This window comes from Anabas testudineus, chromosome 1, assembly GCF_900324465.2.
Source record: "Anabas testudineus chromosome 1, fAnaTes1.2, whole genome shotgun sequence".
Classification (NCBI taxonomy): Eukaryota; Metazoa; Chordata; class Actinopteri; order Anabantiformes; family Anabantidae; genus Anabas; species Anabas testudineus.
The window spans coordinates 22,942,210-22,969,460 of NC_046610.1; the positions used below are offsets into that span (position 1 = coordinate 22,942,210).

General features: G+C 41.3%; 4 protein-coding genes across 6 annotated transcripts; 1 reads left to right on the forward strand and 3 right to left on the reverse strand.

Annotated features, from left to right (window-relative positions):
- The first annotated feature begins 1,384 nt into the window (after positions 1-1,384).
- Positions 1,385-5,907, forward strand: LOC113162198 (beta-crystallin A1-like). The gene is made up of 6 exons (XM_026360222.1): positions 1,385-1,454; positions 1,600-1,676; positions 1,796-1,914; positions 4,185-4,326; positions 4,586-4,728; positions 5,578-5,907. The coding sequence occupies exons 2-6, from the start codon at positions 1,602-1,604 to the stop codon at positions 5,723-5,725; spliced, it is 627 nt and encodes a 208-aa protein (XP_026216007.1). The 5' UTR covers positions 1,385-1,454; positions 1,600-1,601; the 3' UTR covers positions 5,726-5,907.
- A 412-nt stretch (positions 5,908-6,319) lies between these two features.
- On the reverse strand, positions 6,320-16,606 carry unc93b1 (unc-93 homolog B1, TLR signaling regulator). Its single transcript, XM_026360108.1, has 13 exons — positions 16,393-16,606; positions 15,074-15,175; positions 14,819-14,960; positions 14,562-14,715; positions 14,296-14,457; positions 13,013-13,142; positions 12,795-12,888; positions 12,071-12,195; positions 11,135-11,317; positions 10,766-11,039; positions 10,550-10,671; positions 9,986-10,108; positions 6,320-8,671 (listed from the first exon to the last, which is right to left on the reverse strand). Exons 2-13 carry the CDS (start codon positions 15,173-15,175, stop codon positions 8,423-8,425), a joined length of 1,860 nt encoding a protein of 619 aa, XP_026215893.1. The 5' UTR covers positions 16,393-16,606; the 3' UTR covers positions 6,320-8,422.
- Positions 16,607-16,778: 172 nt separating this feature from the next.
- Positions 16,779-18,945, reverse strand: timm10 (translocase of inner mitochondrial membrane 10 homolog (yeast)). Its single transcript, XM_026358895.1, has 2 exons — positions 18,733-18,945; positions 16,779-17,796 (listed from the first exon to the last, which is right to left on the reverse strand). The coding sequence occupies exons 1-2, from the start codon at positions 18,801-18,803 to the stop codon at positions 17,601-17,603; spliced, it is 267 nt and encodes an 88-aa protein (XP_026214680.1). The 5' UTR covers positions 18,804-18,945; the 3' UTR covers positions 16,779-17,600.
- A 127-nt stretch (positions 18,946-19,072) lies between these two features.
- Positions 19,073-27,176, reverse strand: LOC113161401. Of its 3 annotated transcripts, none has more exons than XM_026358966.1 (7): positions 27,042-27,176; positions 26,075-26,190; positions 24,930-25,981; positions 24,201-24,296; positions 22,888-23,224; positions 20,891-22,546; positions 19,073-19,816 (listed from the first exon to the last, which is right to left on the reverse strand). In XM_026358966.1, the coding sequence occupies exons 2-7, from the start codon at positions 26,175-26,177 to the stop codon at positions 19,458-19,460; spliced, it is 3,603 nt and encodes a 1,200-aa protein (XP_026214751.1). In that variant the 5' UTR covers positions 26,178-26,190; positions 27,042-27,176; the 3' UTR covers positions 19,073-19,457. The 3 variants fall into 3 exon arrangements, with proteins under 3 accessions (XP_026214751.1, XP_026214752.1, XP_026214750.1); XM_026358967.1 differs by having other exon boundaries at positions 19,073-19,813; positions 26,075-26,223; positions 27,042-27,111; XM_026358965.1 differs by having other exon boundaries at positions 26,075-26,223; positions 27,042-27,111.
- Positions 27,177-27,251: the final 75 nt, after the last annotated feature.

The window sequence follows — 27,251 nt, forward strand, 5'->3', positions numbered from 1 at the left end:
TTTTTAGGACTGACAATAGGAGGTGTAATATAATAATATCATGTATAGATAAAATGCCCATGTGCTATAGTGAAATCCCACTGACGTCTCAAACGAGACACGCCTTCACACTGAGTGCCACCATCAAACATTTGTATGGAAAGGCTTCAGCAGATGCTAAAAATGAAGGTGTGATAGATGCTGAGACAAACGACACGCCACCATCCAGGCTGTGTCAGTAATAAAGCAGTATGTTGACAACTTGATGCTGGTGGTTTAGGCTTTGGTGTGCCATGATGAGGCTGCTGCCTTGGTGTGTGCACGTGTGATGGTGAAGATGTTACGAAGAACTCTGTCTCCTCTTTTGAGATGAAATGTTAAGGACCGGGTCACAGTGGCAACTGTCACCCCTCAGTCCAAAATGATGGATGAGGGGGGCTTCTATTAAAACCACATCGCTGCAGAGTGACACAGGAACATCAATCCAAAGTGTTATTGCCCTTTTCTCTTCTTTATTTAATCAGAACATCTTTATCAATATGTCCTCGACCTTTTGGGAGCCATCACTGAAACAGCCTTCCCCTGGATGGCTCTCCAAATCCTCCTCATTCTCTGCCTATAGCCCCGGCCATTGTTGCTCTATACGATGGCTCTGCTGACCTATACGAATAGAGCAACAACAGCGGCGCATTCAGCAGCAGCAGCTCTGTGGCTGCGCTGACTGGGATCTGCTGAGTCGACAGATCAGAGCTGCACAGAGAGAGCACCGGGATCAGGCGCGCACACACACACACACACACACACACACACACACACACACACACACACACACACACACACACACACACACACACACACGGTTGATGCTCAGGCTTGAGCGCGGAGGGGCGCACGAGCCCTTAACTCACCTGCGTCAATGAGGTGACAGTTAGGCAGAGGGAAACCGGAAACTCTTTCCTTCAAAATAAAGGGGCCACTTGAGAAATCTTCGTTAAAGAAGATGGACCATATAATGCCAAATGACAGATCACAAATTATTTCAGTTGTAAAATAGTTTAGTGAGGTGGCTTATCAGTCAGGTTTGGCCCAAGAATAACAAACAATCTATTCAGAATATATTTGTAAGTGAGTTTTTAGTTGCCTTTGACATATTAAGCTGGTCATTTAAAGGCCACGATTAAATGTGCTAATTTAAAGACACATGTAAAAAAAAAAAAAGATCATCTGGATACAAACCCAGTTTCCAATATCACGCGTATTCATTTAAATCTCCGTTGTAGCGCCGCACGGGCGTTTTAAGTTGTTCAACAAAGCTTAACTTTGAAGAGCCTAACCGGAAGTGCCGCGAATGTAGGCCCTCGAGCTTCACGCTCGCACACGCGCGTGGACGCGGGCATAAAAGCGACGCGCCAGGTGCGGACAAAAGTGTCCGGCACGAGGATTGGATGAGCGAGGAGCGCGAGGACACCGTCCAGGTAAGTCACTTAAATGAATTAATAAACAACCCGAGTTTGTGGGTTTGCCATGAATTTTATTTTATGCTCTTCCTGTTACTTTTGGCTGTGCCTACTTATTTTACGACACATTCAGCTTGTTTCTTGTTTTTCCTCCGTATTCCAGAAATGAATAGAGTCACTAAAACTCACATGACCTCACCCATGTACTTCCCCAGCATGGACACAGCCCCTTTCTTTAAGGTGACTTAACACACACACACACACACACACACACACACACTGTCCACAGACATATCAACATGTCCAGTAGGACACACACCCTCACGCCTCCCTCTCTCCCCGTCTCCCCCTGTGTGCAGGTCACTGTGTTTGAGCAGGAGCATTTCCAGGGCAAGTGTCTGGAGTTCACCTGTGAGTGCTGCAACATCCACGACTGCGGCCTGGACAACATCCGCTCCATCCGAGTGGAGAGTGGAGCGTGAGTCACACAGCCTGTACGCCTGCATGTCTCTGTGGACAGCTGACTGACTCTGTGTGTGTGTGTGTGTGTGTGTGTGTGTCTGTACGATGGAGGTAGAGAGAGAGGAAATAGTGTCCGGACTCCCACTACAACACAAGTGACCTTTGAGGTCAGTCCATCCTACACGCAGGGTGCCCCCTTTATCAGATGTAATAATGAGAACATTTTTAACAGTCATGACGAGTTAACAGTGTCTTTTTACAACTTTGAAAACCATTTAAACTGCAGGATGTTCTCTGTGCGGAGGCTTTCACACCTGCTATATGCACTTTACTTGTTGTCAACAGTCAGTATTGATCAGCAGTGCGTACTAAGGTCATGTTAATGTTTATATCCCTTTGAGAAAATGCTGTGGACCACCTTGCCTCATACATTGGGTGCACAAGGCAGTGTCAAGATGCTTCTGATGAAAAGCACACAGAATCTTATAAAACTGCTCAACTAGCTTGTAACCAATAATATTAACGCTATAGACGGTCAGTACTATCTCTTGCTATGCTATTTATTCCCATTTAAAGGCAAATATTACCTCTATGTAACAATTATACTTTATAATTGATCAGTAATTATTCAATATTATAATATTCCCAAGGGCCATCCTGCAAGATCCATACTTTTTCTTTACTTTGAATACAGCACAACAATGGCAGATTTTTAATAGTATGTTTCTGCTGCCTTCTCTTAACTGAATTATCAAAATACTCTTGTTTAATTCCTAAAAACTCTCCGATGTGCTTCATCAGGTCTGTGTTTAAGCAGATTTGAGTTGCAGTCACCCCCACAGTCATTTCATTTGCTTTCACACTAAATTACATCACAAAATCGAGAGCCCCGTCCACTTTAGACCAATCAGAAAAACACAAATGAAGACAGGAAAACAATCATCTCTCCAGTAGCATGTCCAGGTACAGATTGTTGTGTGTTAACATAAGACCACATTACTTGTTATTCAAAGTTGATTCAGAAAATGTGTCCTCTTTAATATGAGACAATATTTAAATTGTGTTAAATTATACAATGCAGGTTTTAAACTTCAAAAACAGAACATCTGAAAATATATGTATATTAGTAATATGTAAATATATTTACCTGATTTTCAACATTGTTCTTTGGTTCTGTGATTGTGTTCACTGAATGTGAAACAGTAAAGTTTTAAGGACCATGAGCAAATTTGATAAATACAAGATTCTTCTGCTTCCTCTTTTCTTTCTGTTAACTGGTTTAACTGTAGGTGAACTGAGTTAGCATCAAGGCCCACACACTGTGAGGTGGGTCAGTAGGTGACCATACTGAAGAGACCGTGTGCACACGATGAGGCTTTTGTGACAGGAAAGGGTCTGTGAGTTTTAAAGTTATAGGAGTATATATATATATATATATATATATATATATATATAAGAATTATTTAAACTTTGACCTGAAAAGGAGTGAGTGTAGAAAAGAAGTGGCAAGAAGTCAGAGAATAGAATCTGAGAGTAGAAATATATAGTATGAACCCCATTTGCTGACTACAGCTAGTCACTGTCTACCCACAGTACATTTCTCTCCCTGATGTCGTCATACCCTTCTGCTTCTTCTTTGCAGTATCCGTAAAGAAGACTCTTCACAGGATCAGACGATCTTTAAATAAGTTCGGTGCTGGCGACAGGTTTTACCACTCAGAAATATTTATGCATGGCATTTATTCTTAACACTGAGTAGAAGCGCTAACTTGTGTCACCCTCTTTATTTTGACGCAGTCAAGACCAAAACTTTACTCAGAGCAGTTTTATACATAACAGCCCAGACTTTAGTCATGGTGTGTGAAGCTTGCCAAAGTCGGACTAGTGATTCTCTGAACACCTGCTGATTTCAGCAGCTGAACACGCATTTAGCTCCAAACTATCAGTGATTCTTGGGAGGAAAATGCGTTTGTTGGATACCAACTCAGGCATTTTGTAACCTCAGTGGTTATATTCAGAGATGAGAGTGTTACTGCTAGCTTACATCAAGAAGATTTTACTGTTGGGCCAGAGGCTTTGTGAGGTGATTAATGAACAGCTAAAGAAGAAAACGTCTCTTATCTCACTGACATCGACACATCTGGCCTGTGACAAAGGGGCCTTCCACTCCTCTCATTCACCCGATGTCCTCTGTCCCCTTGTCTATTTTGTGTTCAAGTTCATTTACTGCAAAGGGATTTCTCTTCACCCATCTGACCACTTCTCCTCTTCCCCTCACGTGTCTAGCTGGGTCGGTTTTGAGCACCATGACTTCCAGGGCCAGCAGTTCATCCTGGAGAGGGGCGAGTACCCCAACTGGGAAGCCTACAGCGGCTCTCTGTCCTACCACTCAGAGCGCTTCATGTCCTTCCGCCCCATCTACTGCGCTGTGAGTACCTGCAGGGGCCAAAAATGACAGTGAGGAAGAGAGCAGTGGGAGTGGGGGAGCAGAAACTGAAATGATCATGAGTGACAGGGTGACAGAAGGAGAGAGTGATGAGAAGAGCGAGCCACACACAGTGACTGACACAGCTCAGAAATAGAAATGACACAACTCAGTGCAGAACGTCTGCTCACTCTGTGCGTCTGTCACACAGGGTTAATGCTAACTTTAGCGCTAACCCTCGGTTCCACCCCCTCCCCAACAGTCTCACCACAGCAGCCGCATGATGATCTTCGAGAAGGAGAACTTCATGGGCCGCAGCACCGAGCTCTGCGACGACTACCCATCCCTGCAGGCCATGGGCTGGTTCAGGCCTGAGGTGGGGTCCATGCACGTGCAGTGTGGAGCGTAAGTGAACGATCGATCCCAACATGTTCTCATCACTTCACTGTCAGTGGTTTGTTATAAGCAAGTGTCAGAGGACAGAAGAACAAAAGGAAAGGAGCGATTGATCTGTGTGATTTAAGCATTTCATGTGGTCCAAAGCGTTATGCTGTTGATAATATTTCCATTCTTGTATAAGGAAATTATTTGTATGTGTGTGTCTATACTGTTTTATTTCTCTTTGCCTGGCTGCATCAGTTTCTCCACATCTCACTTCCGTCTCTCTAGACTAAAATCTCTAGAGCTAAATTTGTTCACTTTTGATTTTTGAGCAACTTCAGTGTTAGAAAACAAATCTGCAAACAGCATCACAGAGTCACAGTAGTTCCAACACTTCCCCTGAGCTAAATTACACAAAACATGATGCCAGGTCAGTCCACTACTGTGGTGAATTTTTGCAACAAATGCTGAATGGTTTGCCACAACATTCATTAGACAAAATTAGAAATGAGTTATTTTCACTAGCTACGTTTAGCTAATCTTTTCAGGACTTTTTATTTTTGGTACTTTTAGTATATTTTATATTCATATTACTACTTAACTAGTACTACTACATATTAATACTTACTTGTTATTTAAAGTAATGAAAACAGTAATGTATATTACACTGTGGTAATGATACTTTTACCTTTTACTACTACTACTTAGTCATCTTACAATGTACTTTCCTTTATTCTCTTTATATTCTCTAATTTTAAATAATGGACTGTTAGTGAGTTAAAACACATACTGTAGATATATCAGGGGAATTCATGTGAAGTAACTCATAAAACTTACATTCAGCTCTTTTTAATGAAATCTGACTTTTTGCAGCTTTGTGTGCTATGAGTACCCGGGCTACAGAGGCCAGCAGTACATCATGGAGTGTGAGAGACACAGCGGAGACTATCAGCACTGGAGGAACTGGGGCTCCCACTGCCAGACACCCAAGATCCAGTCCATCAGACGCATCAGGCACTGAGAGAGCATGGCATCAGCAGAGCCTGTGCTCAGATATGAGCCCAAAGCCTGCACTGTAGAGGTTTGGCTGTGCACTTTGCATTCATTAAGTTAGAACCATAACTGCAACACAAACCATCAGTGATGTAGCAGCTACCTCTTCACCCAGCTCTTAATCCTATTTCTGTTCACACTTGAGCATGTTGTTTGAGTAAGTGAAATAAAGTTGACATTCAGATCATGAGAAGCCTTTCCTCTTATTTCTGTGTGAGTCCATGTATGTATAGAGAACCTTTATGGATCAGCCATTATGTGAGTTGTATTCTGATGCTTACGTTCTTTTACAGCTAACAACTGTTAACCTGAAACTTGTTTTTCAAGTACAGTTTTTCTGCTGTATGTAAGTGAAATATATGAGCAGTTTTCATTGATCATGCGCTCCATTTAAAAGCATGTCCATATTTAACAATAACTAAAACTAATGAAACATTCATTTAGTGTCATTATGCTTTGTATTGGCTGTACAGTACTTTGAGGTTTCTATTGCAATAAGCATTTGGTGGTCACTACTGACTTACTATAAAGTTGGTGACTTTTACAAACAGGAGAAGACAGCAGCAGTTAACAACACAATTTTAGTTAGACATACACATGATCCATAGAGCAGGACAAAAAGTATTTTTTGTGAATACAGCAGATCTAACAATCCATTACATCACTGAACAGCTTCATAGGGATGAACGGCAACATTACAGACTTTAGGCATGAGTTCACTAAAAGGAATGACATTTGTTACAAAAAAGTAAACATTAAATATTCACTTTTGTTCAGAATGTAAATTCTGTTCCTTCATTACAAAAACAGCTTTAAATAGAAATTCATTCTGTAATTACTTTACAGAATAAAGTCCAAGGAGAACTAACAATGGGATAGAATAGAGTAATAGGTATTTTTCACAGCACACATTGCAACTGCTCATATCAAGAAAAGTGCAGGTATAACTAATATCTTTGTGTCCTAATTTCACATGGTAAGACATTTGCTCATGGCTGCTTTTCCTGCAGTGACATGTCAAAATGTCTGCTGTGAAAAACATCCTGTTAGGAATACACAGTTCCTGTCTGATTAAAATGTAACACCTTACAATACTTCATGTTTTACAATACTTTGCAGGCTTTTCAGAGAGACTTTAAGACCCTGACACATGACCACATGTGCAGTTTTTAGATATGATGTGACCCTGTGATAATTGTGACTAATCAGTGAGTTAGTCGTGTCCTTTTTAGCCTGGAAAGCGACCAGCAGCCTCTGATCCACTAGCTTCTCTAACTCACCGCTCCTATTCAGCTTTTCTTTCATTCGTCTTTCTGAGGTGAACCTTGTCCCTGGACTTTACTGTCCAATACAGCAGCAGCTAGTAAGTACAACTTACAGATCACATGGAATTCAACCAAATGCACAACTACAAGATGTTTTTGCATCTATATGACATCCAGAAAATGCTTCTCTTTTCCACTTACTTCCTCAGAAAACATGTGCAATGTCTCCAGTTATTACAGACGTGTTTGAATGAGCTCTCTTCAATCGAGACAGATTGTTTAATGTTGCTCATTAAAAGCTGCAAAATAACACACAAACGTAGAAACCCAGATTTTGCCCCGGAAATCTTGAAATCCTTGTTCAAAAGCTTATTGATGATGGCTAAAGATCCAGCTTTGGAGCAGATTCTTTCTCAACATAATGCTGTGTGTTGTGTGCTGGATGAGTTTGGGGTATGATTTTAAGAAATTATCTACAGTATTATCAGAGGTCTCTTTAATCTTTAGGATTTTAGCTGCCTTTGACAAGCAGTTTCCCATTAGTCCTAAATATTAATGGGATAAACGCCACGGCGCAACAAGAAACTGATAAATGAAATAGTGAAGGAGAGATTACATCAGTTACTGATGCTAATGTGATGTCTTGACTTTGGCTCATCAGCATTTAGCTCCATGTGCTTCTCCTGCTGCTCTACCACACAGAGCTGCTCGCATGGCTGCCGATTGTTTGTCTCACTGATTTGTGACGACGCTTAAGGATAAACATACATTCATATTGAAGCTCTGACAGAGCCATGAGATAAGGGGCTGAATGTAAACAAAGACAGAACGGGCTAATTTACACTGGTCACACTGAGCAGGGCCATAAACATGAGTCCTTCCAAAAACAACTTCACCCTGCAGTTAAACTTTGAAAATCAATCCCTTTTCATCAGAAACTCTTCTTTTCTTTGTAGACTTGTGCTCTTTAAAAACATGTTTTCTATATAACAGAGTATATCGATGAGGCACAAAAGCAACTACAATGTTCCCTATAATTATGGGAGCATTTGGTGAACATGAGCCACAAACTGTGCAGCAAAGGAAAACAAACGTATTCTTGTTGTATTCTTAGTCTTGTTTTATCCAGTGTACCACCTTTCAAGATTTTTAGACCTATTATTAAATAACAAAAATTCTTCTTCTTAGTCTCTGTACCTTTTCATCTTGATGATTGTTTTGATTATGCTTGAATATGTATTTACAGATGTTAAAAATTAGGCTTACACCAGAAAACTAGACTAACATTAAGTATAAATATCTGTAAAAAATATGAATGGAGTCACATCAGCATCCAGCACATCTCTAACTTCTTCTCCAGTATCATCTGACCACTATCTCCCGACTCCTCTCACCCTCTCTCAACCTCCCTCACGCTCTTCCCTCTCCCCTTCCTTCACATGGGCGTCCTGCTGTCTGCGGCGGTGAACCTCAGCCCCTCTCCTCCAGGCTGTGGGTGAGTCAGCTCCCTGGGCTCCTGCATCTTGGCCCCCTTCCTCCCTGTCCTCTGCCACCATCTCCTCCACCACATGCTCTTCATCATCATCCTCACTTTTCTCAGAGTCTGACTCATCTGAGTTGTCCTCTTCCAGGTAGCGGTAGCCTTTGACCTGCAAACAAATGATTTTGTGTGTCACCTTTTAGTCACCAGTTTGTTGTTTTACAATGAGAATGAGATTTTTTTCTGTCCTGTACAACTAAAGCACTTCTTCCACATGGGACTGTTAGAGTGCAAGACAAATACATGGTTGAGGGATATCAAGTCCCACTGCCCTTCCTGCATGGCACAAGAGATTTTTCTGCAAAAGCACCATTTGCTCAAGCAAGCTCTGCTATCTAACGTAGAACTAAAGAATAACTTGCACATATATCTGGTTCTTTAACTTCAGTTGCAGCAAAGAAAAAAGTTATTATTTAATGTCCTTCAATAATGTCCAAAAATAATAACAATGCCAATCACAATTGCCAAGAAAACTCAAGGTGATGCCATAAAATAGCTTGTTCTTTCCTCTTTCCATACTTTTTCCACTAGCACTGTGAGGTTTTTATGGTTGTTCTCAACAAAGACATTAAGATCAGAGGTTTTTGGTGTTATTATTGTAAGTACATCATATTTTTTAATACTCTTCACTTAGATTATAGATCATTTTATGGCAAATTAATGCAGAAATTTCAAAAGGTTCACATATAGGTTTTTCTTGCCACTGTAATATGGCACTGAAATATTATTATGGTTGTAAAGTGGATTAGGAACATACATAATACGCAAAACAAAATACAAAATACTGCCTCTGATTAACAGGTACAACTTTGTTCTATATTTGTATACTGAAAGTAACTGCAGGTAACCATAGCAATGGCACTTCTGATCTGTGCTATATTAAAAAAAAACGAAGCATAGGTCAAAAATGTCTTCAGGCTATTTGAACAAAGCTTCTGATTTGGATTTTGCTGAGCAACCTTGACTTCGATATAAAGTCAAGGTTTACACTGTTACTTATATAGAGAGTAAAAAATACTGGACTTAATTCCACCTTCTTTATTGTTTTGTTTTTGAGAACACATAGTCACACTTAATTAATATGGTTTCCTAGACACAGTAAACGTAATTAGCTGATGCCATAAAAGCTTAGCTCCATACTAACAATATACTCTAATAACTACAATTCATTTGTTTGATCATACATGAGCACATTCAGCCTCAACATTCTAGCAACAGCTGCTCACCCAGCATAAATGTATGCTGGGTGTAAATGTAAAGTTTCTGTGGTTTCTCAATAGAGACTTAGACGCCATAGCAGAACTCCTATTTTCAATTATGTAAGTAAACTACACTGGATCAACCTTCTTCGTGGTCAGTCTAATCTTTGACTGGCTAAATTAATCCACTGTGGTGAAATCCACCACACAATGTGACTGGTTACCTTGTGCCGTGGTCGAGGGATGCGAGGCAGTCTAGGACGCACATCCTTGGCCAGCCGACGCTCCATCACCCAGTAGCAGTAGCTGGCCAGCAGTAGAGTGGCCAACAGGATGGAGAGTTTGGCCTGAAGAAACGAAAAACATCTTTGCTTTAAAACGTGGATCAAATGGGGGCGGTTTTCCTGCAGCACTCAAGACACAAACATACACTCATTTTGTACAGCAGTCAGTGTGTGTGAGAGGACGCTCATTGACATAATTCATTCTCTAGCCCCCTTCTGCCGCTTCTGCCATACTAATCTATTCCTCCCTCTACTAGTGTAATTTTTTTATTTATCATGTGTACTGCCTCACCCTAACCATCGCAACTAACTGCCTCACCCTGAACTTTACCCTATTCTAACCAATTCCTAATTCTTAACCCCGAAACTGCTCTTTAAAAAACTGTTCTTATTATGAGGATCTGCTAACATGACCTCACTTTGTAAAAATGTCGTCACCAATGGTTTAAAATTCATGCTGGTCCTCACAATGATAGCCATAGAAACACACACACACACACATACCCTCATTGGCAGGTTGGACCAAAGGTAGACTATGAAGATGGCGATGGCCTGCCACCAGTGATAGATGGTGTACACGAAGTCCAGACGTTCTTTTTCCTCAGCATACAGCATACCAAGCAGAGCTGACACACACATAGAGGACACATTTGACACGTCATGTGTTACCAAAATGGGTGAAGAGCATGTTCAGACACCTCGACCACAGCTGCTACTCACTGCTGATGCCTGTCTTGTTCAGGGCGGTGCCAAGCCCCCACAGAACGGAAATGGTCAGCAGGGCACCCTGGTACTCTGGATTTTTACTTGGGAACGACCACACCATCAGAGCCACCAGCAACACAACGTGCACAACAGCGCCGCTCACCAGGCACACCCAGCGCGGGAGGCGCAGGAGGCAGAGGGACAGGGAGGAAAAGACGGAGCAGGACAGGCCGTACACGACTATAAGAAGCCAGAGTTTTTTCAGACCCAAATTGCAGACGCCATAGGACTGTGGAGAGAGTGAAAGGGAAAGGAACTGTATTACAGATGGCAAGTAAAAATGACTACTACTATTAGTACTTCAAACTCGGTACAATGTGGTACCAGGGAGAATCCGCTGACAGCAAACAACATTTCAAAGCCGCTGTAGATGAAGAAGGGGCAGAGCAGTCTCAGCCGGTAGTCTCTCAGGTGTTTGAAAGGCAACTGGAAGATGTTTCCCCAGCCGATACTGCGAAGGTCGATTTCCTCTGTCGGCCGATAGGCAGCGCCGCACAACATAAGGAACTGTGGGTAGATTAAACAGAATCAATGCACTGAATCCAGCTTCCTGTACTGCCCTGAATTATTTTACATGGTGGAGATGTGATTGTGTATCTGTCACATCTCTGCCCTGTGATGCTTGGATAGATCCCAGTCTCATGGATTCCTGGGCACACTAAGCAGCATGCAACATGGAAAACAGAAACTCAATTTACACTGAAAAAGCTTTGTGGATAATAATTATTAGATGTTTATTAGGACTGTGAAGCGATTAAAAAACACCCCAGTTCTGATGGTATGTTGGAAGGTACAGGTGGTGCTCCGACTTACTGATGGTACAGAATATGTCTGTAGTGAAATTATTCATGCAGTAATTACTCATTTGAGTCTGTTGTGTTGCCCCCAACTGGCTAAAATGTGACATTCCACAAAGCACTGCACTCTACGTACTAATCAGGTTTGCCCTGTAAGGAAAACTAACAAAAGGTTTTTTTTTAAAAAGCCACTCTCAAACTGTGTCATACCCAATTTAGTAACTTACATGGCTGAGCACAGAGATATAAAAGCTATTTTTGTTCTTTTCCAAGCACCGACACAGATTAGGACTGTCGTTAGACATTTAATTTTGATCGTTAATGCAAGGCTAATGGTCTTGGAGAACCTGTTGCTTCCATTAGTATCCTTACACATATAGAAAGACAAGCATGTGTGTGTGTGTGTGTGTGTGTGTGTGTGTGTGTGTGTGTGTGTGTGTGTGTGTGTGTGCTGGAATCTTACGATGATCATTGCGAGGAAGGCAAAGCCCATGAGCCCACTCTCCACCATGATGAGCAGCATGGAGCGAGGCAGGTTGGTCAGCACAGTGGTGTTGAAGCCGGGGATGATTCCACTAATGTTTGCACCTACAGAGAAAGAGGAAAGTCCACGTTTGAAAGGAAAATTTAGGAGGTAAAACAAATGACACCATAGGCATGTGCTTGTGTGTGTTATGCATGAAACAACATTTGCTTTGTAGAAAAAAGCAACAAAAAGTGACCAGTGGTTAAAATAAAGACTGAAACGGTCTGAATGCATAACTACCAGAGCAGCAGCTTAAAGTAAAACCAGGATGTCTGAGTGATTATTGGTTTGGTCTATTTTACATGTCATGGTCTGTGGTCATGTGGTGGTGTGAGGCCCTTCTTTTGCCTCCTGTTGTTGCTTACAATAAAACTGCTGCAGCACAAGTCAAATCCTATTGCAAGTTAAGCATAACAGAAAAAAACATTTCAGCGTGAGCAGACGTGTTTCACTTCACCAGTTTCACAGCAGCTTTGGGAGGCCAGTGTGTGTTTCCTTTAGCACCTTGCTGCCTACTGCAGTGGACAAAGGGTAATATGCTAGCACATATACTTTGTCAAATTCGGTTTCTGTCCAACCGGAGGCATGTCATAAGTCACTGGTCAAAGGCTGTGGTCGCTGTGAGTTTATTTCAGGGGAGGTGAAGTCGGTGTGTCTTTACCGCAGTACTTGACGTTGCACAAAGTGTGTTCATTCTCGTGCAGGTATCCATTGAGGACAAAACACATGGGGAACTCAGCGAAGACGAAACTCAGCTGATGAGGAAGAGGAAGAAGACAGTGAGCTGTGTGTTTTTTTGTTTTTTTGTGCAGGAGCAGAAATGTCTCATTTCACGACATGAAATGAACTGAGGCATCAGTGAACAAACACACGACTCACATGAAAGATGATGAAGAAGACTGACTGAAAGACGATGATGTATCTGTGGCACGCCCCCTTAGGAAGCTTCTTCTGCTCCTGCACGTGTTCTTCTTTGTAGTTGACATACTCGTAGTACTGCTGAGCCATCCTGCAAGAGCGCCATGAGAGAAGAGGATTTCACAGCAAACAGACACTTTTGTTAAAAAAAACACATACAGTACTTCACACATCACGTTCCCAGGGTTTAATCCAGGTCCAGTCTTCTTAAATCAATCACAAATACACAGACATCCACTTAAGTTATTAAGTCAGTGGCGCTGAAAGTTCTGAAATGTCTTAATTTGCTAAGGCCAAGGCCTCTTATACTAACGGCCAACAATAAAGTGAGTTTTACATCGCTGTGGAGTGAAAGGCTGCTGTGTTCATCGTGATCTGAAGATTTTTTGCTGCCAGTGGACTTGGTGCATTGCAGAAAGTGGATAAAATAATGAAGGAGGAGGAGTACTGCACACAACTGGGTTTTCAAACTGAACCATGATCTCAATTACACATCAAAGCTGGCGGGGGCATTGAATCGTGTATTTGTATGTATGTTTTAGTTTGTTTCTGTGTTGATTTAATAAAACCCAACGTGAATTAAACCCTCTGCGTTGTGTGTGTTTCTTTTTAACAATACGTATGTAGTGCAATTGATTTGACAAAAAAAATACCAAAAAAGTGCCTCCTTTATTATCTGATCTTATGTTTAAGAGGATCACCCTGCCCTTATTTCAGCTTTATGCTTATACTGGGTATTCTACTGGAAATCCTCACATTACAGTACTGTGACCTAAAAAGGCCGTTTTCTGCCCACCTTCAAAGACCATGCAAAGATAAAAAAAGAACTGAAACCTGTTTTCCCCTCGTTAACTTTAGTCAGGATTTTAAAGTTTAGTTCAGTCTGACTCTTCTGGTCCCTACTAAACGATAACACATCTGATTTTTGGGACCATTTCATATGTGGTGACAACTATAATGAAATTCATCTAGAAAGTTAACAGCATATTATGAGTTTATTAATAGCATATGAGGTGATTCCAAAATGGTCAGTGTCAACTCATTTCTTTAGATCACTGTGTTATCATGCTCCTTCTTTCTTGTTGATGTGTCTGTATCTGGATTTCCCGTAACAACTACAGACCATCTAGCCACTGAGATCCCACCAACCTACATCAGTGGACCTTCAGTGTGATCTCAAGAGGGTCAGCTAAACTGCATGTGAAACATCTTCACCCACGCCTCAGTGGCCTCTTTGCCCTCACCTAGTGATGTAATTTCCTAAGGACGCCCAGAACGGCACAATGGCCACACCAATAGCTACGGCTGAGGGAACCAAGGTGTAGTAACGCTCCCAGTAATTGGTCGAGACGAAGAGAGCGTAGATTCCTGAAGCCAGGAACATCATCCACTTAGTGCCTAGAAACCTGAAAAAGAGAAATATACAGAGTAAATCTACTGGCAGCATAACAGAGACATCCAGACTTAAAAGAGCAGCATTCATCACGTGTCTTGACGTGTGTGTATCCACCTGATGAGCACAGGGGTGTACAGCAGGCTTATAATGGGCGTGACATTGATGCCCATCAACATCTTATGGTCGATGTCTTCGAGGCCGAGATTGCTGTACTTCACCTCACGGTAGGTCACATCATAATGGAGGATCAGCTGCATCTGCAGAAGGCCTATATCACCCATACACATACCAAATGCAAAGGAAAGTATGAGCGTGTATTAGGTCTGTCTGGCTGTGTGTGTTTCTCTTTCCATTTCTCCAATCGAACTTACCCATGTACACGCTGTACACAATCATGGCTCCAACACTGGCAGCGATGACGTTCTTGATGACTCCCAGTCTCTTCCTCCTGTAGTATTTCCTCTCCTCCTCCTCCTCATTGTATTCTGATTGTGGGCCCAGGAATTCCTCCATCTATGGAAAAAGAAGTTATGCAAGTGTCTCATAAGAGAAAAGGTTTTAACTCACTCATGGAGAAATATTGAAAAACTGAAAATCACACTAGTTTGAAAAAAAGCTGTGCTCACCTGGTCCTCCTGCCCCACATTCAGCATTTCATTCACGTTCCCATTAGGTTCAACAAAGTGATCAGCATGTCTGATCAGCTCTTCTCCGCCTGTTGCTTCCATCTGTTGATGAAAAAGAGAAGTACAACGGATTAACACAGTAAACTGCACATTCTGAAGTAAATGACGTCAAACTTTTGATGATGAAATAAAAAAAGAGTGCCTTAAAGTGCTGTCATGATGTCCCGCTGCAATAATCCATGTTACACTCTCTTTATCTCTTTAAGGTCTCGTGTATTTTCACACTTGCTCTGTTATAGAAGAAACTGTTGCATGGTACGGTATTAGACAGCAGGAGCAGTGGTCTCTGTTTAGACGCACACATTCAAGGTTAAAAACTAGGGGAGAGTGTGCAAATGATTAGCTTTTCAGGGGTTTTGGTCTTTGGTGATTTTCTTTTAACAATCAAGGCGTCTTCAGTCTAACATGTTTTTTTGTGGAAACTCCCTTCACTTTGAGGGCAGCACCCTCCCCAAATATCTCAAATATGACGGAACAGGAATAAAGAAATCATGTAATATTAGATACATATTTAGAAACCCGCTTTGAATTAAACTATTTTTAATTCTTAAATGCTCCAAATTCTAGTGTCTGCAGATTCTCAGATGGAGATGTGATATTTTTTGGACCCATGCTCAAACAATGTCACATAATGTGGGGACATCAGTTAATACTGAACTGAGTAAAAGACAACTGGACAAGTTAACGACTTCTTCAAACTCCCTACAGCCACAGAATGAGTGACAGATTTGTTGAACCCTTAGTACTGGGAGAAGTACTCAGAAGATGATCAATGTGTTAATGTGGGTTATTTATGTGAATACGGCTGATAACTACTTTAACAGCCACGTTGCTACAAAAAGAGGATGTGAGACCCGTGTTCTGTAAAATGCGAGCTGCACATAAAACATAGTAAGTTCCCCTTTGCCAGGCCTCTGCTGGGATAAACCATTACAAACTGACTTTATCAATGGGTGTCATAAACTTTAATGTTTAGTTAGCTTATTTTGTTTGTTTGTTTGTTTGTTTGAATGGCCGTTTTATTAACATTTAATACTCCCTATTTCCCCATGTGGATAAATAAAGTAAATTATTCATTAGACATACACTGGGTACAATAACTATTTGTGTCTATTTTGGCAGCATGTTGTATTCTCTTACGTCTAATGTGTTATCTGAAAAGATTTTAGATTACACAGCCAGACTTTCCAGTTTTATCTCGTAGTTATAACACAAATCAAAGGACGACGTGTTCGTGTGTTCGTCCTTCCAGCTCCTACCTGAGCACCCGCCCTTCTCCGCACCTGGACACCTAGCGAGCACCGGAATGACAAGTTTCTCCACCGGAGAGGCAGAAAACACGGACCAACTCCGTCCCTGTGTCCCGACTGTGTGTCTGCAGCTGCTAGTTCCTCTTTCTGACGTACAGGGGCCGAGTATAAATAAAAGTTTCGCGAGGGAAACGAAAGTCTGTTTGTCTTCACTTCCTCAGTGTTTGTCTTAAAGGTACAGACGCAGATTTCGGAAGCCCCGCCCCCCGCCTGCTTCTACCACTGCAAAGAGTGTTAGTGGGCACAGAAAATAAAACTGTAATGACCATACTACAACACTCAGGATGTTCAAATAAAGTCTCACACTGTTTATTTAAAGTAAATTACAAAGAAAACACTGTTCACACAGTGGTTAAGACAGGAAAACAAAAAACATGGTTCAATGACATCCAGCAAAACACACAACAGACGACAAGTGAGCAAAGTTCAGGCCATCTTCAATTCACGTCCATATAACCAGCATGTTCTGTTGGTTCTGAAAATGACTAGACTGTATGTTGTCTTGTATGATAAAGACCGTTTGGCTCACACTCTACTGCCATACAATATTAAATCAGTGCATGCTCTGATCCATGTGTTTGATTTTCTTCATTTCACAGGTTTTGCACAAAACTGACAACAGTTTGTCTGTACAACAGACACCTTGAAAATAATAACATGTATCGCTACTCAAATACCATGTTTCCACCTTCAGATGAAATTTGAGACTAAATTGAAATAATTGTGTGTGTTTAGTTTAACCTGCTGAAACTCAGACTTTCTTATTTTTTTCTTTTTGACCCACCGCTTCAACAAAGTATTAGAGCTTGTGCACTCGTACAAATAATGTTTGTCCGAGGACTTTGTTCTATGTATTCCGTTTTCAGACTTCTTGAGTGCCAGGCCGAGCTGATGTAAACAGGCAGGTGGATTGCTCTGAGCAGCTTTAAGATGCGAAGAGGAGGCTGCTGTTCCACTTCTCTGTCCATCTCCATCTTATAGATCATCCTCTTCTGTGACACAGAAGGCAGTTTCTCCCATTGGACCCTTAACAGCAGCTGCAGCTTGCATTTTTATCTACTCGCCCTTAGATTAAAAAAAAAAAAAAAAAAAAAAAAAAGTAGAGAAATTATGTACGCTAACCCCATCTTAACGCCCCACTTTGTTTCTCTGTCTCTCTATCCGCTGCCAACAGCTGCCTTCCTCATCATTTCCTCGTCCTGGACGGATAGCTCCGTCAGTTTGCGTCCAAGCCTCTCGTGAAGATCCAGGTATTTTGCCACACAGCGGTCCAGGCAAACCGACTCACCCTTCGTCAGCTCTGCCTCCTTGTAATGTGGTGGTACACACTTCCTGTGGCAGGCATTGGTCATTCTGCACAGGGACAGAAGCCAGGTGTTAGTCAGATACTTGAATATGACATCAAGTTAAAACACTTATATGTGGAATGAGTTTGAATTTTCTTTTTTTTTTTTTTTTCAGTCACACAATCAAGCTGATATATTTTATTATAATATATTTTAACGGACAATATAGAATAAAGATAAAAAAGATAAGCCAATATTGTAATCACGTGTCTGTTTGAAAATACAATATATACAATGTAAAATGTCAGTCATGTCAAGCTTCACTCTCCCCAGGTCTGTCCAGGGCAGATGTGTCCTCCTCTCCTTTTGAATTAACCTTTACTTTTTAATAAGCTCTACTTTACATAAATAATGATCATAGGAGTTCTGTCAGTGTCATGCTGAATGCCTTCAAGTTAGAGCAATGTATTGTATACTATTGTTTTAGTTTCTGTGTCTGTGAAAGATTCATTTGTCAGAAAAGTAAACAGCATATTTTAATGTGCGTTGATCATAGCAAAAACAACTGGCACTCGAAATAATCACTTCAATCATTTTATAACACCAGTGCCATATTCACCAATATTTTAAGTTAAATCAATTTAAAGTCATGTGCCTCTAACTCAGTTACAGATGAAAAATAACTAAATCTGCATTTCTTGTATCTTTCAACATATTTAGCTGTTTAGACACTAGATTTAGATTCCGTAGTGTGACGATCTGACAGAGTATGAATGAAATACCTCCTGACATGCAGCCACGGGAGTTACCATTAGACGCTAACGCTAGCTAGCATATTGGAGCGACTCTATAATTTATACTTTACTAAAAGTAATATTCTAATTACCTAATGTTACCACATGTAAAGGTTCATACAACTGAATAAACGCCGTGAGACCGTTTACTGCTGAGAGATCATAAATGAGCGACAGCTAGCTTAATAGTTAGCTTGTTGTGGATTTACCGGTTGTACATATCAGCCATCATTTCCACCTCCAGTTCCGCTGCCAGCTGCTGCGCCTTCATGGGATCCATATCTGCCCTTTAACAACGCTCACACCCAGCGTATAACCACAAACACTCCGTCCTGGTGACCCTCTGCAGCGGACAGACACCAAACCTACCGCCGCTTCCTCTGTAACCTTCAAGAAAACACGTGTGAGCGGCTTCCCCTCCTACTTCCGCTGTCAATAAAGTTAGATTCCAGCGGAGGACAGAAGTAGCGCGCCCTCTACAGGCCTTCATGTGTATTAAGTACAGGACTGCAGTCAGTATGTCAGTGTTATCATCATAAAATAAAAAACACATGCATGAAAAGACAGACTGTTCTTTAATGAACCATAATTATGGATTTTACATAAAACACACTGATATACACAAGCTCAAAATAAAGTTTCTTTTCTACAGTTGTTACTCACAGAGACATCACCACTGAAGTGATTTACCGTACACAGTCTGACAATTCAAATTCACTGGAAATGTAAAATTAATAAAATAGTAAACATTAAGAACCTTTTTCCCCCAGACATGTCAAGGCTTTAGCAATGAAAATCAAACGACCATATGAACACTGTATAACTGAACTGAAAGAATACCGGCAAACCAGTGATTCTACACAGTGATGATAATGAAAAAACAAAGTGCTGAACTTGTCTTACAACGTAGTATAAAATTGTCATTTGCAGAAGGCTACTCTGCCTCATCTCCAGTCACATCAATCTCGTTCACATCCTCCTCTTCTTCATCTGGACTTACTTCCATGTTAAGTGTGTCCTCACACTCTCTGATCTCAGGCGCTCTAACCGGGGAGAAAAGCAGAACATCCACCTCCACTTCCTCCTCTTCTTCATGATCACAGACTGAGGTCCTGCTCATCCCACCATCATCTGGCAAGTGAGGACCGGTTCTGTCAGCAGTCCAGGGACACAAGTCATCATCTGATGGCAGTCTGTTGTCTTGAGGCAGGTGAGTGTCAATGTGAAACGAGCCTTTAGTTTTGATGGCCGTCTCCTGTGTGGTATTTGACGGCACGGGAAAAGACTTTTCTGCTGAAAAACAAAGCAAGTATGATCCAGAGTAACTTGAAACTGGAGCACCACAGACAAACATCAGTTAAACTCCCTTCTATTGTGTTGTATTGGCAAACATCTAAAATAAAGATAATGATTATGACATACTTCGATGATCCCCTCAGGGAAATTGTTGTTGGACTGCTGCCAACATTTCTGCGTCTAAATCTGTATTTACATCATTTGGATTTTAACCCATTGCAAAAAAAACGAGAATATAACAGAAGCTCTTTGTCTCAAGTGGCTCACTGTAACAGGTTCGAACAACCTGCCTTCTTCTTCAAGTTGCTGTAATACAAATAATAATTTTACCAAAAACAAAAAGTACTGTATGGATTTACATGTGCCTCTACTTATGCAGAGCATCCTTAATTTTTCTCTGCCACTTGGCAACCAAGCAACGCTGGCTAATCTGTTATGTGAAATTGACTTTTAAACAAATTTATATAACATTGCTATCATGAATACACAGTGCGTGTGAACACATTCGGAATAATGTTTTGGCCTGCAGGAGGGAACATTAACTAAACCTCTACTACTGCAGTTCAACCTGACGCACTAGTATTAAAAGTGAAATAATGTCATGTAGTATATCACTAATTGGGTACACTTTAATGCACTAGTACTACCTTTACTGATAATACTTTGTAAGTGTCCTTTGCTACTATACCTTTGTACTTTTAGTTAAGTTTATGAATGCAGGACTTACAAAGCCATAACTGTTGAATTGTTGATTTGATCAATTCAGTACAAGATCTGAGTACTTTAAACCCCCATTTAAAAATATATTAATAAGGTGGGATTTCTTCTTTTTTCAGTTTGGATCTGTGTGTCTCTTTATATTAGCAGCTTGTCTTTCCCCAAAACACTCACATCACAGCTGCGGTTCTTGCAGCCAGTGTCATTTCTAACTTTACCACCAGATAGCACCAAACTGTGGCCTATTCTGATTTTAGACATGGTAGATTTTAAGAGGATGCAGGTTTCTTAGTATATATATATTTTTTTTTATTTACTGTGTACAAACACAGACAACAGGAACAAACATCCTACCTTCATCTGGATTCTTCAGTGACGGCTCCCTCTCATGTGCTGACTGTGGCATCTCTTCTTGCACCACATTACAGGGAGACACTGGACTGTCCCCAAATAAACTGGTGTCCATACAGGTGGAGCTTTCTGTGTTGTCTTGCTCTGACTTCTCCCCACCTGCTGATTCTGTGTAAATGTGACTGTGATGTTCCTTACTTGATTGATTACATGTGCTGTCTGCACTAGCTATCTCTTCACCTGCTGCATTCCTTTCTGTTCTGTTTGTTTCCTGGGTTTCTTTTGACTTCCTTATTTTTGACTTTCGCAGTTTGATAAGCCTTTGAAACTCCTTCAGAGTGGTCAGTCGTGGCCGTTTTGCTGTCCCTATTTTTTTTACAGCTGGAATTATGTTGTTATTGTTTGCATCAGGCTTAGCTTTAGGGCTCTCTGTGCTTATGCTCTTCACCTCCACTTCTGTGCCTTTGCTCCAAGTCTTTTTTATGCACCATCTCTTTGTTTTGTCCCCTTCTTCTAAATCCTCCTTAGACAAATCCTTGTCAGTTTGCTCCTGACTTTCGCTGTTGCTGCTTATCTCAATCACAGCAGGATATCTGTCTGGAGGAGTAAGCTCTTCAACCTTTGCTTTTCGGGGCCTTCCACGTTTCCGTCGGGGAAATGTTTCTCCATTATTCACAATCTCAGATCTGCAGGCTACAGACGTTGGAACTGAACATTTTTCAGCGCTTGTGCTACTCTGTGACTCATGAATTTTTTTCATAAAGCCCCTGGTCCTGATCCGAGCTTGGTCAGTGTCTGCTCCAAACTCTTTGGTTTGCTCTTCCAGTCTTTCTGTGAAGAATGACGGTTGATTTGATTTCTCTATAAATCTGGTTAAAGAGCTGGTGGCCATTTCTCTTTCCTTCGCCAGAACATTGTTGCTTGACAAACTGACTGAACAAACACTCAAGCTGATTTGACCTTTTGCTCTCTCGCCGAGTCTCAGATCCTTGTATGCTGAAAGAGACACAGCATGTTGTGGATGACTTGTGTACATTCTCATTCTCTTTTTAGGTGCTACAGTGTCCCCTGCTGTGTCACCTTGTGGCAAAGATGTACTTTTCGTGTGAGTGATGTCACTCAGAGGAAACTGTAGAGCTTCAGAGTTTTCTGTGAGCCAGGGTCGTCCATGGAGAGAGGACTGTGGCTGAACCTTATCCCCAAGGTTTGCTTGGTTGAGGACAGTATGATGTTTTGTTGCTGAAGTACAGGGCTCTAATGGAGAGAGACATTGAGGAATCCGCAAATCGTCGATGCAAGGTAATGAGTCAGTACACAAAGACTGTGTCTCAGTGCTGGTCACACTGGGTAAATACTCCAGGATGTGCTGACTGTCTTGTCTGGACAGTTCATTTAAGACTGGGTCATGCTGTTTCTGTCCTGCAGAGAAGAAAGCTGGGGCTATGACGGATCTTGTTGCGAGTGCTTCAGGATGCAGACTTTCTTGACTTTTGTATAGCGGCATGCCCTCACAGTTCATTTCATCTCTGTGTCCCATGAATCTGACAGATGAGAGACACTGAGGAGGGCACTGCTGCTGCTGGATGAGCACAGTGTCTAGCTCTACCGCTGAAAGGCTTGTGTCAGGCTGGTTCTGTGCTGTCAAGCAACAATGCAAACCTGCGCAACAAGTGGGAAGACAGACAAATCAATCCATCTTTAACTAACAAAGCTCAGGTGGTTAGTGTTAGGGTGGGGGTTTGGGGATTAATAGCACTGCTTAGTATAAAGGGGGCAGCTCGGCTCTCCCTCTTTGAAATAAATATGTTTGATTATCAGGAAGATTCTTTTCCTCACATGAAAGACTTGCTGTCGCCAGTGGTTTTAAAAAAAGTAAAGCAAAAGCCTACAGCTGTTGTTAGAGGAATTAATAATTATAAAAATAATTAATAAATAATAACTATAATACTGGCAAGACATTCAACAATACGTTTTCACAAAGCTTTTCTGTATCAACGTACCTGTCTCTGACGAACAGTGGCCACTTTGTGTCCCCATATCCTGGTAAAACACACAACCTGCTGCACTGACAGAAGCCTGCATCCGGCAATGCCCCGCATCGTTCTGTGTAACTGGGACCTGACAAATGGTCGATACATCGTTGTGGCTCGGTTGTAGGGGATGAGACTTCTTGCAGTCTTTCTCCAAGTTGGGTAGGATGTTGAGGCCCATCATGATGTCCTCCAGCAGCTTCTCTATTTGCTCATCAGAGTCCTCAACAGAGCCATGGGGCGGGGCGAGTGGGGCTGTGCCAAACCCATCTCTTGGGTTTGGGGTGATGCAGTGGCTGCAGGGTGGCTGGCAGTTACAGGACATGTTGGGTTGACATTGTAGATTCAGGACATCTGGCTCAACAGTGGAGGGAGGTGGCTTGGCGTTTGTCTGTGGCTCTTTGTGGTTGGAGCCATCCTATTGAAAGTTTAATCACACCTTTCGTAAAGTCTGACTTGATTTACTTCCATTTATTATATTTTAATATTTAATATATATATTACAGGCCTGGTATTTCTCAATCATCAGGCAGCAGCTCCAACACTCTTTTGCTACTAAGGATTTTACCTTAACTTTGCCTCATACTGCTTTTCACTTCTCTCACAGAAAAACAACTCCCCAAGCTTTCAGTCAGTCTTCTCAAAGCACACAATGTGTGTTCAAATAATGTCTGACGGTTTTGGATCACATAGTATGTTGCATAACAAATCTTAAAACGCATTTAGAACATATGTGTCCTGCTTGCTTGCATTTTTATTGCAATAATAAGCTTTCAGACTTGTATTTTATTATTAAGAGCAGTGACTTTCATTAAAGTAAATTAGCTTAATGAGACTTAATTTTCTGTTTGGTAAAACAGCCAATTAGCAAAAAAAGCATGATGAGAAAACTAACAGACAATGCTGACTGTATCCACACTGCAGGTGTGACATGGCATCAGCTCCTGATAAAATCATCAGTGTTAAGAGTACTGCACTGTTAGGTAGCACTGAAGCTTATACCACCCATGTTTGTCACTGTATTTGGAAAGACAATGTGGTGGTAGTAGTTCAAAGTCAAAGCCTGTTATCATAAATGGTCTACACGTTTTATATTATAGATATAAACACACATGAGAGCGCACACACCCACAAAGTGCATGCACTACAAAGCATGTGGGCAGCTGTCCCTTTAAGCGAGGTGATGTCTTGTTGTTGCATATTTCACTGTTAACCACAAAATCTACTCTGATAAAGGTGAACCGGGTGAACAAGTGTGTATATATTTAAATATACTTATCTACCTTTTTGTGGGAGGTAAGAACTGACAAAGTTTCATCTGTGTCTCGTGGGCTCACCACCTCCCACACTTCTCCTTTAGTCCTCCTCCTCAGCTTCACCTGCACAGAGGAAAGAAAATATCAGGATGAAGAGAACACAAAAAGAGTAAAATGCTTCCTACACATCTGCTGTGACAGTCTAAAGGCATTACAAACACATTGTAGCTGGGACAACTCTGTCATAAAAGTGATCTTTAGCTTTGTTGCTTTTCTGCTTATGTAAAACTTAGAGGTGCCATTTTTAGAAGACATGGATTTATTACTTAAGATATTAGGGTAAGTATGATGTTGTTGTTGATGTTGGGTAAGTATGATGCCCAGCAAAATGTGATTTAGATGAGATTTAACAGCTTTTTGATAAATGAATTGCTAACTCACTGACATTTCTAGCTGTATGATCCATTTCGTTTTTTTTTTTGTTTAATTCCAAAAATCTACATGATGAGAGGGCACTGAGCCATCATACCTAACATCATCTTATAATCTTCTAAAATGTTGTTTTACTATAATTTGTTATCTCTCTAGGATACATTAAGCAGAAGAAAATGGACCACAGCAACAGAAGAACAAGAATACATGATACATGAAGAATCAAACTAAATACTACATAATGCATCTTTTTGCATTGTATTGAGACAAAAAATAAAATACTTTCTGGTTATTCACAAATCATACAAAATTTAAATTTCTTACCTTAATAGAAATCTGTGTGGTCTCTAACGTGCGTTGCATCTGTTTCATCTTGGTCAGGTTCTTTATCCCTACACTTGCATGCGGAGGTCTCTTCTTTGTGGACTTTCCACTTCCTTCTGCTAGAATCTCCTCTCTGCTGGCCCAGTGTGGCTCCTGTGCATTTTCTCTGCTGTCAGGCATATGTCCACTTGTTTGTCCGTCCTCAGATCCTGTTGTTTTCTTAGCCAGTGTTTGTAGGCTGTTCCCACACTCATATGACTGTTGGCAAGTACTGTCTTTAGGAGGGGTAGGGGAGTTTAAGTTCTTGTTAAGGGAAGTGGAAGGGGTCATCATGTCGTTGGATAAAGCTGAACTTGACTTTAGGTTTATTACACAGCATGAGGTTCGATCTGATATAAACTGTGCAGCTTTGGGAGCTCCACTGGTCACACTAGGAATGATTGGACAAGATGTGGAGCAAAACTGTTCATCAAGTGTGATGTTTTGGGGTTGCAACATGACAGGAAAATCCACATTTTGAGCTACAGATGAAACAGACTCTGGAGTTTCCGCTTGGCTGAAGAAAGGAACACAACTGCAGACTGACATTTCACCTGTCTGTGTGCCTGTGGTCACACAGCTTCTCTTCTCAGCTGGAGTATCTGTATCTCTCCGTCCTGCCATCTCAGCCTGAACTTGTGCATCCTGCATTTTCCTGTTTTCCTCCCTTTCATTCTCTTTTGCTTGAATACTGTTCTCTTTCCAACTCCCAGGAAGCTGCCTCTTCTCCTGTAGGTCCCCCTCCATCTGCCCATATTTGTGTCCTTTAACAAGGTCTCTGATTCCAAAGAGACGTGCTACGGCAAGCACATCGTTCTGCTCTACGCTTCCTTTTACCTCCACTTCCCCAGAGTATAGAAGACCCACCAGCTTCAGCAGGGTCTGGGCCTTTACAGGCTGGAGCTGAAGCTGGCGTTTTTGTCCTGATGGAGGAGACGGGGAGGCCGACAACTTCTGGGACAGGTAGGGGCTGAGAGCTGCAAGAATACAGCTATGCGTTGGGACTGAGATCCCTTCACAAAAAGGAGAAGAGTTTCCTTTGGTACAAAACCTCAAGCTTGGTGCATCAACATGCCATTGCCATTAGTCACACAGCTCACACTTACCCTCCGTTTGTAACAGGGTATCACAGAACTGGGTACTGTTTTGTTGCCTCTGCAGTTCTCCAAGAAGCTGCATCTCATAACCTGGCCACCAGTACCTCTGCATGTCCACATGGGCACTAGTTTAAAGAGAGGACAGACTTGGATCATATCTAAAATTAAAACAAAAGGCACAGTTAGAAGGATTACTAATGCTGCCCGTCCCAGTGGCAAACCTACCCTTTCTCTGTTGACTATATTAAAACTTTCGTCCTGTTGACCGATCTGGTTTTAATATGTTCATTTATCTTGCTTTACATTGTTGACTTTATTATAGTATCTGTTGAACACCGTGAATTCACAGTGAAGTTAATTTGTTCCATATGATCACGTTACACATAATCACATGTCCTTACCGCGGCATTGTCATCATGTAGTTTTACACCAGCACCAAAGACTTAGTTAGTAGTGTTTTTTTTTAATAGGCTAATAGCTCTATGGCTAACTTGGTCTAAGTTTAATAGCACACTCTCGGTTTAGCAGTAAGTTAGCATCTATTAGCTGAGGTCGCTGTTACAGTGACAGCAGGTGACAGCTGGGCAGCACGTGGAGGAGCACACCTGCCTTCATGCACTTCATAAATATGATATAAAATATTAGATTTTGTTAACCTCTTTGGTCCACACATTTTACATATACTCCGTTAATTATACGATAAAAGTTTTTAAAAAGCATTATTAAGCTAATCTAACTAGCTTAGCTAGCTACCTTAGATTTTAGTAGAAAAACACTAAACGGACTAAAAACACTCAAAGTACAGTATATTTTTCAAACAGAGATTATAAGGTTATGTAGCTTTTTAGGAAATAAGTTTAATTCATACCAATTAAAGTTACGTTACGGCAACGTGGTTAGCACTGTTGGCTCATGCGGCTAAGCTACTTTTTTCTACAAGAGCTAAGGCGGCGTAACTTGAAAATTAGCTACTTACCAATATTGTTCTTTTGCTCGAGTGCTTGCGTTTTGCTACACTGCACTTTATTTCAAACCATGACACTAGTTTCAAACCCTAAAATTCAAAGTAGTTAACTTAAACATCAAATGTTCAACACCTCGCACCTCTGCTAGTGTCAGTGAAATACGGGGTGACTGACAGCGACACCTACAGTCCGCTGGGTCAAAGGACACCGAGGTCAGTAAA

Coding starts and splice junctions, on each gene's coding strand:
- LOC113162198 (XM_026360222.1), top strand. CDS start 1,602: ATGAATAGAGTCACTAAAACTCACATGACCTCACCCATGTACTTCCCC. Junction 1,677..1,795: donor ACACAGCCCCTTTCTTTAAG/GTGACTTAACAC, acceptor CCCTGTGTGCAG/GTCACTGTGTTTGAGCAGGA. Junction 4,729..5,577: donor ATGCACGTGCAGTGTGGAGC/GTAAGTGAACGA, acceptor GACTTTTTGCAG/CTTTGTGTGCTATGAGTACC.
- unc93b1 (XM_026360108.1), bottom strand. CDS start 15,175: ATGGAAGCAACAGGCGGAGAAGAGCTGATCAGACATGCTGATCACTTT. Junction 12,889..13,012: donor TCTTCTTCATCATCTTTCAT/GTGAGTCGTGTG, acceptor CTTCCTCATCAG/CTGAGTTTCGTCTTCGCTGA. Junction 12,196..12,794: donor GTGCAACGTCAAGTACTGCG/GTAAAGACACAC, acceptor CTTTCTCTGTAG/GTGCAAACATTAGTGGAATC.
- LOC113161401 (XM_026358966.1), bottom strand. CDS start 26,177: ATGCAGAGGTACTGGTGGCCAGGTTATGAGATGCAGCTTCTTGGAGAA. Junction 24,297..24,929: donor CCACACAGATTTCTATTAAG/GTAAGAAATTTA, acceptor TCCTCTGTGCAG/GTGAAGCTGAGGAGGAGGAC. Junction 22,547..22,887: donor CCACTGTTCGTCAGAGACAG/GTACGTTGATAC, acceptor CTTGTTGCGCAG/GTTTGCATTGTTGCTTGACA.
- timm10 (XM_026358895.1), bottom strand. CDS start 18,803: ATGGATCCCATGAAGGCGCAGCAGCTGGCAGCGGAACTGGAGGTGGAA. Junction 17,797..18,732: donor ATGGCTGATATGTACAACCG/GTAAATCCACAA, acceptor GTCCCTGTGCAG/AATGACCAATGCCTGCCACA.